The 11,609-nt window shown below is 39.4% G+C and overlaps 2 protein-coding genes across 2 annotated transcripts in view; one reads left to right on the top strand and one right to left on the bottom strand.

Annotated features, from left to right (window-relative positions):
• The first annotated feature begins 543 nt into the window (after positions 1-543).
• LOC115693482 (calmodulin-binding protein 60 D-like) lies at positions 544-6,922 on the top strand. Its single transcript, XM_030620501.2, has 10 exons — positions 544-828; positions 1,280-1,352; positions 1,819-1,868; positions 2,299-2,374; positions 2,484-2,533; positions 3,168-3,661; positions 3,911-4,071; positions 4,152-4,355; positions 5,264-5,501; positions 6,213-6,922. Exons 1-10 carry the CDS (start codon positions 746-748, stop codon positions 6,734-6,736), a joined length of 1,953 nt encoding a protein of 650 aa, XP_030476361.1. The 5' UTR covers positions 544-745; the 3' UTR covers positions 6,737-6,922.
• An 831-nt stretch (positions 6,923-7,753) lies between these two features.
• The window catches only part of LOC115693481 (anaphase-promoting complex subunit 4), a 35,762-nt gene continuing 31,906 nt past the window's right edge, over positions 7,754-11,609 (bottom strand). Inside the window, 6 exon segments of the mRNA XM_056315947.1 lie at positions 7,754-8,155; positions 8,157-8,233; positions 9,014-9,095; positions 10,164-10,316; positions 10,388-10,612; positions 10,715-10,850. Coding sequence (XP_056171922.1) covers positions 7,928-8,155; positions 8,157-8,233; positions 9,014-9,095; positions 10,164-10,316; positions 10,388-10,612; positions 10,715-10,850 — 901 coding nt within the window. The 3' untranslated portion in view covers positions 7,754-7,927.

The raw sequence follows: 11,609 nt of genomic DNA, 5'->3' as shown, positions 1-11,609 counted from the left end.
CTTTTTTTTTGGAGCTCGGGCTCTTACTTTTTAATAAAATTTAGCATTTTTTTAATTTTTTTCAATCTAATTTAAGTAAGATTTGATGAAAAATTAATAAAAAATGTCACGAAGATGAGAGAAAATAATAAAAAATGCCGCATCAATATCTTTCGTTACACAAATTAACGGAGTTAACGAAAGGACTTGAATGCATCAATTTAACAAATTTTAGGACTTAATTGCACATTTTAAAAGTTTCAGGACTCAATTACATTTTCGGGATAATTTTTAGAATTTCTAGTATACTTATCCCTCTAACAAATATTCGACCAAGTTCCCGTTGATAAAAGATCGGGTAGAATAGATTTGCCTCAAACTCGCGCCGAATGCAAAAATAGCTTAACTATTTGATAGGCTAAAGGTAGAAAAAAGAAGATTAAAAAAAAGTACATGCTGCAATTTCGTAAAAATACGGGGGCAAATTGCAAAAATCGGAGAAACTAAAAAGAAAAAACAAGAAAAAAAAAAAGAAACTCTAAACCGGCAACGTTTCGCGGAAACGTACACGAAGTCTCACATTTCGCGGAAAATTACGTGCTACGGACATACACAAAAAGAGACGCCCTCCAATTATTACAAGAAGAGTTCGAGTTCGTTGGTAAACTGTTTCACTGTCTGATTCTCTCTCTCTCTCTGCTGCAGTTTTTCAGTAGCCAGACACGTTCTGAATTCTTGTTAAGCTCCACATAAGAAGAGGGAAACCATGTCGATGCAAAAGAGAGCTCTGCCTTCCTCTTCTTCAGGTCAACCAAGTCAACCCAAGAGGCCGTGCTTCCCTCCAACCGAGTAAGCTCCCTCTTCCTTCTTGATGTTTCAATGCTTGATTCAGCGTTTGATGATCGTGCGTTAGTTTTAGCTTCACTTGAGGGAGATTCAATGAAGGGGGTTCTTGTGTTGAAGATTCTTGAAATGTGAGATACGGTGAAAGCCCGCGTTGAAGCATGACATCGATAAGCTTTAGCCTCGCGACTGCTGTTCTAAATCGCTTTCGTTCAGTTTTTTGTTTGTGGGTGTGTGCTGTTGCTTTAATGCGAAGTATTAAAGACCTCCAATGTAGTCGTCTCGAATCTGTTTTGTGATTTCGCATTGGCCAATCGCGGTACTTCCTCCTTATTCGAGCTGCACTGTTAGAATCATTTTCCTAGCAAGTGAGCTGTTATCATTACCGGATTACTTTGCTATCCTGTCGTCTAAAATATCTTATCTTGCTTGTACTTTTGTGCTGATGTTCATGCAGTCAAGCATGGAACGGGTCCGAGACAAATATCATGCCGTGTCGCTGTTTGACAAAGGAGGATGTGCGGAGTGTGGTAAGATGAGTAAAGTAACCAACTAGGACATGGAAAATACAGTCCTTATTATATTTCAATTCCTGATCTCTTCGAGTAGAGGCGGTTAGATGCATTTTTGACTTCCGGTCAGTTTCTGGATAGTAATCCGCATGAGAAATTGCTGTGCGATGTATAGAGAATTATTGTTTGAGTGGTATAAATGACCTACTGAATGTTCTAGGCTTTTCATGTGAAGCAATTGCACTAAGAACTAGCTTTAGGCTTTTCATGTTGTTTCAGACAGTATGGATCACAAAAGGATACAAATTTTCAATGAAGTGCCCTGGACATAACCGTTGCCTTGAATCTTGGGAATGTGGTCAATATCAATTTGCATGTAGAAGGAGGACAATGAAGATACCTGTTATGTGAAACTTGAATGCAATGACTACATGACAGATGATTCTTGCAATGTAATTCTTCGCTATTGCTTTTTGCTGGACAGGTCAGGGAAGAGCTGGAGCGAGCTAAATCTCACTCGGCAGAATGTCAATGGTGAATATGTTTCTTTGGTTTGTTGGCAGTATCTTATCTGCATCAATTGATTCCTCTAGTAGAATTTCCATGTGTATTGTCTCGCCAAATAATAATATCATCAGATTCTCATTTGCCATCAATCCACGATTCTGTTAGGCAAAGTGGAATACCTGCAGATACATTTTTGTTTTTGTTAATCACCGAAAAGACTGCATTTGTAGATAGCGGCTAATTAACTTTACTGGCTTCTTTTATAAATGTACTTGTGAATACGTATTCCAGCTTCATGTTGACTTTTTTTGAGTCTAGTATCTATGTTTTTATACTGTAATTAGGTCTAACATTCATTTGTACTAGTAACTAATATGTTACATATGGATATTTGTCTATTTGTTGTGAATAAGCCCTCTAGACAACAGTTGTTCATGGTATAATTTACATGGTGTAGTTGCTCTGGTTATGCTCTTGAAGAAAAAGTGCAACGGATGCTCTCAACAATAATAGAGCATGCTGTTCAGAAACTGGTGAGATAAACAGAGTATATAAAATTACCACTTTGTCTCAGTCATATCCCTTCAGCTTCATTTTTATTATGTCTCCAACTTTGGCAATTCTGCTGTTGATGGTTTTCAGCAGAACCAACCATTGGAGCTAGCAAACATTCACTCATCCCACCTTGCAAGGTATGAATGCACTTCCCTCGTGATGCCGTTGAGAAAGGCTTTCTGTGCAGTGTTGACCGGTCATGCATTGTTGGTGTTTTGGGGAATAATGGTCCGACCTAACACTACCATCCCAAAGCAGGCAGTCCGAGCTCAGTATGTATCGAAATATTATCCCACGTCGCTTGACGACGGGTCCTAAACGCTATTTATATTCATGTGGTCTCTCTCCACCTATCAGTTTAAGCTTTTGGGTTGGACTTTCTAACATGGTATCCAAGGCAATGCTATCCCTTTCACAAATGTGCGTGGTCAAAATTCTAGCTTAAGCTTTTGGATTGAGTTGGACTTTCTAACAGTAAGTGTCAGGTGACAATGACTCGGTCGTGCGTCAAAGTGTCAATGCTCAATTTAGAACATAATTTTTGTAGCTTGCGAGCAGTGGAGCATTTTATTTTATTCGACTTCATTTTTTTTAAAATTTGCATCATTAAACAATTGAGACAATTGGTCTATTTATCCATGTAGTTTCCTTGGCAGTAAGACCTGTCCAAGTGAGATGTTAAATAGTTTGTCTCTCTTTGTTGTTGCTTTTCCAATTTTTGTTTCCATATTTGTTCCTATTTCTGATAATTGTTTTCCGGAGAGAATGCAGGGTTAATACTAAATCCACAGCAAAGAATGATGCGAGAAAGTTGCGGCTTCAGCTTCGAACCAAACTGTCACTTCCTCTATTTACTGGAATGAAACTAGAAGGAGATGGGAGAGCTCACATTTACGTTACCTTGATTGATGTGAGTACAGGGGATGTCGTTACAACAGGCCCGGAATCCTCTATTAAGTTGGACGTCGTCGTGCTTGAAGGTGACTTCAACAAAGACGATGAGGATAACTGGACCCAAGAAGAGTTTGAGAACCACATAGTTAAACAACGTGAAGGAAAGAGGCCACTTTTGACTGGAGATCTCCTAGTGACGCTCAAGGAAGGCATTGGGGAGCTGGGAGAACTCATGTTTACCGACAATTCCAGCTGGAATAGGAGTAAATCTTTCAGGATAGGGCTTAAGGTGGCCTCGGGTTACTGTGGGAACACACGAATCCGAGAAGCAAAAACAGATGCCTTCCCTGTCAAGGAACATAGAGGAGAATGTAGGTCCTTCATTGTTTGGGACATCCATAGTCTTCAATATTTTAATTGAGAGCGTCATTTCTTACCGACTGTTACATCTTGAACAAAAATTCTGATAAATAAGAGACCATCGGCTGCCTTGTAATTATCAAATGTTGACATGTGGATCGGTTTTAGGAGAGAGTTTGCATGCCCATTAGAAGTTTGCTTCTACTTATCAATCTTGTAGTGACCTAGACCTTACTATAAATGTTCTCTTCATTTTACAGCATACAAGAAACATTATCCACCTGCATCTGACGATGAGATCTGGAGGTTGAAGAAGATTGCCAAAGATGGGAAATTTCACCAAAAACTAAGTGAAGCCGGAATAAAGAAAGTGGAGGACTTTCTGCTGCAACTGTATACGAACTCTAAGAAACTGAGAGAGGTGAGCACTTGGTCAATGATTCTCAATCAGGGTTTGATTGACTACAGAGATTGTAAGTCTTGTGTGTTCATTCATCTTAGATTCTTGGAAAGAGCATCATACCGAAGAACTGGGATATCCTTGTAGATCATGCAAGGACTTGCAAAATAGATCGGAAACTTTATTTGTACTATTCTGATGGCATGAGGAAGCATGGTGCTGTATTCAACACTGATTGTCAACTGATTGGTCTAATCAAAGACGGGGTATATTTGGCTACTGATTGGCTTTCTGTCCAAGACAAGGTAAGTAGATATGAAGTTCCAACTGAGTTTTGTCAAGCCAGTCCATACACTACACACCATCATGTTGAGTACATATAATATGTCCCATATTATCTATGTAGTCAGTAATGTGATGTTTACTCGTAGCTGTGCGGCTTAATAGGTGTTAGAATTGATCGGAGATATGGAAACTTGAAACGGGGAGTTGGTTGGACATCTAGATGCTTTGTTTTTTTATTTGTCAGTAAAAGTGATATGAAGTGCCTGTGGAGAGAACAAAAAGAAAATCTAGATGGTGGTGATTTTGAGTTGGTTGGACATCTAGATGCTTTGTTTTTTTATTTGTCAGTAAAAGTGATATGAAGTGCCTGTGGAGAGAACAAAAAGAAAATCTCGATGGTGGTGATTTTGAGCTTTCGCTCTTTGCAATGCAAAGTTGAGGATGGTGACCTTGTAAATCTAATTGGCCTTCTGTAGAGAGCATTTTCAGCAGTTGATTCGCTGTCATCCATGACAATTAACACATTCACGCTGCAGCTATGATTTTTCAAGTCTAAAACTATGAAGATCCTAATTACTTGCACAATACACGTTGATGCGTGTTTTATTTCTTCACTGGTCCTTTCTCAATCAACTTTGCATCTTTACCCTGAGGACCCCTGCCTTGATTGCACTCTCCATTACATCTTTCAAGCACCTGACCTTTATGTGGTGGAAAAATGGGCGGCGATAGGCATAAAGTGAATTGAGCTTCTTTCTCTGTGCTGCACTTGCGTACTTTCACTCTGAATACAAGTTCATCCATTGGAATGCAACAAAACTTGCTGGAAAAAGAAATTGTTTCTTGAAGTCAGAGCGTGTACCTTCAATAGTGGAGATAAATACTTCCATTGGTCCAGCTTGAGCAATATACTGTGTTTTTCTTTCAGGAACGTGGAGATACAATCGTGAAAATGGCCTTGGATAACTTGACTGATGTCAGTGAGTTCAATGGTGAGACCTTTTCTGGTTCAATGCAGAAGGAAAGCTCAAGCTATATTCCATCTCAAGTCTTGGTAGGACAATTTGAAAATCCCACCCCAGTTCAACGTTATTTGGCTCCACCAATCTTGCCAGCTCCAGTTGGTCCAGAAGCTCCTCTGACAAATGCAGGCTTCACTGCTGAAGGTACATGCTCTAAAGCACAAAGCTATCTCTACCTATAAGCACATACGAGGATTTGGCCCGTGAAATAACGATGAAAATAGGACTTTCCACTTGATTGTTGAGCTTAAATAAATAAAAGCATCGTGTTCCAGATCCTTATGATTTTGGGTTCCACTTAACATGAAGACTATTGTTTGTCCAGCTGTGATTGTTGCAAAATGACCCTTACACTATCCATTTGGCCGATATATGTATATATGTATGGATGTGATCTGTCCAAGCATTCGAAAAGCAACGAAAAAATTAGTTGGTAACATGTGCCTTTTTTGAGTGGGGGATTGGGGGAGGGGGAGGGCAGATACTCATGAACACGTTCACTTAGGTGATGCTTAGTGGATGTTGACAAGATATTGCTATCGCTAGGTAGATATGAATAGATGCAATGAGCACACGGCAACGTGTTTATATGTGCACTTTTATCAAATGGTGACTGGAATCGTTTTAGAAAGGGCATTGTCAAATGAAGCACGTAAAGATTACAAAGATCAGGGGCAAGAAAAACTGAAGAGACGTGCCGGGTAAGGGAAAAAAGATAACTAGTAGCACTTTCCGTGATATAAGAACAGTAAAAGTTCATAACCAATCATTGCAAGAATTTTTATAAGCTTGTAGACCTGTGCTCACGTCAGCCTATTTTCACGAATCACATTAACGTATTAGTTCTTTCTCCAGGACTCAATGGTGCAACGGCTTCAACATTGCCAGTTCAGTCACAAAATACCAATTCTGGAAACTCCATGGAGATTTCAGTTGATGAAAATTTTCGTCTAGCTGCACATCGGCCCATGTCTGCGGACCGCTTGAATGTACTGATTCCCCTGGGAGATCATGGTAGTACTACTGCCGGATCGCCAACACGGTCCCATGGTATCAATTTTCAGAATGCCAGGTGTAGCCAAACGAACGATTCTTCGAGCCAAATGGACTATTCAGGATATGACGATGTTCTTCCTGAAGGCGATCACGTGATGGAAGATTTCCAATCAATTGATTCAGGCATGGTGGAGGAATGGTTGGCTGATAGCCCATCATATAATGACAGGTCCTCTAAGACCCCATCAACTAGCGGTACCAGCAGAGGTGTTATTGGCTGGCTCAAGATAAAGGCAGTGTTGCAGTGGGGGTTCATCAGGAAGAGAGGTGTCAGACTTGTGGAGTTAGACGAACCACCGATGGCAGTCCGGGCTTGTTCATAGTTCTTACTCGCTTTGGGGAAGATGATTCTCCATTTGTTCCTGATAGAAGTGATGGCAATTTCTTTGTTAAATGATGGTAATATTTCATTGATGATATTCTTCACCTGTATGAAGAACAACTTTGTCAAACGCCTTCTTAAGCGACTAATTTTTTCATCAGAAAGCGTCTCTCCACTACAGTTCTTTTGACATCTTTCTTCAGAAAAGTTCTCTGATATATCACATGTAAGGAATGCAAGGTTACATCATTCAAATAGGTTACCTGGATTCTGCGCTTATTATGCATTAGGATTGCGACCGCATCCATGGAGTCCCATGTAATAAGTCTTGCCGGCTGCTGCTATCCAGTGGCAATGCAGCTATTTTCCGGAACGCATGCGCAGTTACATTACGATGCTAAGTTCCCTTGGTTTTCCTGGCCTTCTCTTTTAGTTTTCCCCGTCCTCAAAATTTTTAACTTAAATTTCTATACAACGAGCTTTTATGCAAAGCAGCTCAGGGTTAGTTCGATTTAATATTGGATTTGCACTGGAATTTTATCCTTCTAATATAAGATTGAGTACCTAGATCTTTTATCTTTAGTATGTCATTCCGCAGTTCCTTTCCTTCCTGAACTATTTAAACAATTCAACATTCTTGTATGTTTACACATCATTAAATTTACTGGCTACGTAATACTCTTTGTTAAGAAAACGCAAGTCCATTGAAGATATTGTAGGCATAATCTCAAAATCCTGAACCTACCGTTCATTTGCGGATTCCAAATCTCTGAGACCGGAATATGGTCAATGTTCTATAAAGCCACCTTGAAACTATATATCTAGCGGCTAGTCATGTTGATTATATTGATCCCGGAGGGAAGCCCTTCCACACAAGAAGGTATTTCGTGCATCAGATTGGATGCATCACTTAATGGTGACGTGGAGAAGCAAGTCAAATATTAGGTGAGAGAATTCAAACATTCAAATGCAAAGTTCGTCGGTCGATTAGACCAAGCGAACCATTCAACCCAAAGCATAAATAATCCAAACCAAGCATTTGGTTGTCTTATATATGAAAGTTATAAACATATACAGACGAAGCATAAGCTTGGCACTATCGAATGGGTCTCAAAGCTTGCAGCAATACCATGAAGACAATTACCACCAGATAGAAACCATGGGTCTAACTCAATAGATAAATAGTCACCTTTTACTCCAATTTTCTCTTCGACAAATGCCCACCTAGCAGAAAAGGCACATGGCAGGTATAAGTTAAGGCTCTCCGAGAAGGGCGGAGCCGAAAAGCTTCGGTCACAAAAGCCCACATGCATTGCTTCTCACACCGATGTCTGCAGCTTCGAGTAGAGGTCCACCCACAGGAGCAACATGAGCATAACCACCACAAATTCTTGAACGGACGGTCATTCTGAATCAGAGATTTCATCTTCATCCTCGTCCAGTATGTAGACCAGGGCCCGCTTTCTTGCAGCCAAAACACAAGCCACACCTCTACTTGCTGTTGCCAAAAAGACATCAACTTGATATCAGTCCGGTGTTCCTTGAATATATGGCCATAACTAACGTGATGATTAGACCTTTGTTGGGTAAAAGTAAAAGTACAACACTTGCATTATGCTGAAACACAGGCGGGAAGCAAACCTTCCATGCCTAAAGACGCTATGGTATGCATGAAAACTATAAATGCTCTACATTATCTTGCTATACTAGATAACATGATAGTATTAGTCATCATGAACATGCACATAACAGTTCTCAGTCAGTAACCCAGATTGCAATGTATCGTAAGAAGATTATTCTTGTAGTATTTGTCTGGCCACTATATATTCATCCTTTTCGCACTTTGTCCTCTCAATTGATTTAAAATTAGGAGGAAACCTAATACTTTAGTATATTACTTCTTCAACTGAAAACATATTATTCTTTGGAGCATACTTTTGCATAAGTGGTCCATTAAAAAGGCACAATTTACCTACGCCAGTCACATTTAAACTAAAGAGTAGGTTCTAAGTGGAAATTTGGTAAAAAGCATGGGCAGGACTAATTCAGTTCCACCACACAACCAACAAGATAAATTTGTAACTGACACTGGCAAGTTTATCAAACATTGATACACAAAGAAAAGAGTATGGGCAACAATAAGTTTCCAAACATCCAAAACTGCTAATGGACATGGTAAGAAACTCAAAAGAAAAAATCTTCAGAACTATACTATTGATGGCATCCGCAATGAATTGATTTTTAGCTCGATAGTATGACAGTGTCAAAAAATTCTTACCACTAACTGACAAGGGAGGAACTACAGCATGGGGAATGCTGCGAATCTTCTCATTCTCCATGTCTAGGTGTAAGATAGAGTCCTAGATGCGTAGTTTCACTGGGTTAGTGTTTCAGAAGTGAGAATAATAAAAGCAGTAAAAATGTCGTCACAAAATAGAAGCAAAAATAGCACTACTAACCCATTAGGGCCATCAAATGCACATTTCTTAACATAGATACAAGTACAAGGCTCCAACTGTCAATGTATGTTGGAACTCTTGCAGTTACAGTAAGGCAGAAAAACATCCTTTGAATTTGCAAGCATGAAATGGCATGTATATGCTTTATACACAGGAGGAAAAACTAAGCTGCTGCTACTTGTGCTGATGAGGAGAGCAGATAAATCATAAATAGGAACAATAAAAAAAAACAAACATTTTTAAAAACCAGACCAGTGGTTCAACCGGTCAAACTGGTAGAGCCGTGATCTACCAGTTCAACTGATTGAACCGATTACATGTGAAGTCATCTGATAGAATACTCTGAATATATTAGATTACACACGTTCAGAACAAAAGAAGCCTAGTGAATCGGCAAGTGAACAAAAGAATCCCAGTGAGTCAGCAGAACCGCTTGAGCACAAAAGACAGGATTTAGGTTCTTAACAACGTCACTCAATTTTCTAGTAAATTAGGCCAATACGGTCAATAAATAAATTATCCACCACAAATTGAAGCGAGCAGACACCGGAGTAAATGGTTGGCACTTTTGTTAGTAACAAGAGGTTGGAATTCCACACCCCAACCCAACTCCAACATTATTCCTTTAAATTTTTTGGAGGCCCAGAACTGGTCCAAACTAGTTGACAGGTTCGCTGGGTACCAGTTGACAGGTACACCTGGTTATCGGTTGAATAGGGTCAACGCACCACCTCTCGACCAATACTATTTCTGCTGGGGAACCAGACTGGACAGGTGTGGTTCCCGGTCCAACCAGAGCCACTTCTTAAAACTCTGAAAAGACCAGGAGTCAACATAAAAGAAGAATATCCTAGTAATTTCCGTTTTGCCATCAATGTCTTAGGTAGTGAATTGACATGATCCGGAAAAATAGAACTCAGGATATCATGACTAAGAAATTAATATGCAAGCTCCAGATCCATGAGTTACCTTCAATTGGTACAACTCCCAGTTATTTGCACAAGTGGTACCAGCAATATGTACAAAAAGAAGGTCACAGGCCTGCAAGATCGTCATCCAGGCATCTCCCAAGTTTTCACGAGTATCATTCATCTTATTTAGCAACATAACAATTTGATGTTCCTGTTTCCAACAGAATATATTAGCCAAATTTACAAATTTGGGCTTTAAAATATAAGATACCAAGCTTTTACCTTATATAGAGCCAAATCCACACAACAGTAATCAGGAGGGATGCACAACAAGATCGCTTCCAAAGGTCTTCCCTGCTTCACATTGGTTGAATCATTCGAAAGTCCCCTCACTACTGCTAAACAGTTCGTTACATCTACAAAAGAGTCATCAGGTATTTGGAAGGAAATATAATCTGTAAACCCAATTTCATGGGTTTGATTAGATGAAGTAAATTCAGAGTCATCCTGCAGAGTCATACAGAGAAATGATTAGCATGAAAAAGCAGTATTACCCTGCACATGTGGATCTCTGGATAAAATTTGTAGTTTAAGATTAAAGGTATACACCTCATAGAAGGACAGTGAAATGGGAATGTATCTGGTGGATGTTGAAACTGATGCAAGTGGGAATAGCGGCAGCAAATTCATACAAAGTATCTTTTTTGAAATAGTAGAAAAAGGCATCTGGGCAGCTTCCTTGAAACTGTAATGATCAAATTAGTTCCTAATCAGGAAACATGAGATACGGTATTTCCATACACAAGGATCATAAGCTAAACAGAAAGGCCAATCTGATAAGATCACCCAACTAAAGTTTCCATGTACATTGTCAAGTAATCAACCTAAGATCAAATGCGAAAGACCAGATTATTAGACAGAGGGTAAGTGAAAAACTATTGTTGAGGACAATGTCCAGAATACAACCCCTAACCCCCAAAGGTTTCCTTTTCTTTCTCTTTCTCTCCACTCGTTATGGTCTCAAGATTCTGGCTACTCAGGCAAGGAAATGACAAATATAGGTAAAACTTTATGGTAATAGGCATGCGGATAGAAATATCTACAGACAAACCCCATCAACACAAGTCCTGAATCAGCCAAATAAGAAATGAATATTTCAGCTCAAATAATGGATGAGTTGAGTAAAACAACCTAGGTAATTATCCTCAAACTCCTGTTATGCATACAAAGAGATCTAGAATTTCACATTTGGTACACATACCAGCAATGAGTACCAGGCTTGAAGAGGGATGGGGGTGGGGGGGAGGGTTGGGTGGGGTGAGAAGCAATTACTCCTAACAACAGATAACAGCAATGATTTATTCCATAGTTCATATTTTTCCCACTGAGGAAACATGTGTAAGAACATTTATGAATGAAAAAGTAGATATAGCATTAATATGAAGAATTTACAATGAAAAAGCAATAAACAACACATTCAAGTAATACCACCCGCCTGGGTGGC

This window comes from Syzygium oleosum, unplaced genomic scaffold, assembly GCF_021117445.2.
Source record: "Syzygium oleosum isolate NSW1041296 unplaced genomic scaffold, Sole_v2.1 Sole_v2.11, whole genome shotgun sequence".
Classification (NCBI taxonomy): Eukaryota; Viridiplantae; Streptophyta; class Magnoliopsida; order Myrtales; family Myrtaceae; genus Syzygium; species Syzygium oleosum.
Note: the sequence above shows the minus strand (reverse complement) of the source record. Positions and strands in the feature narration are given on the sequence as shown.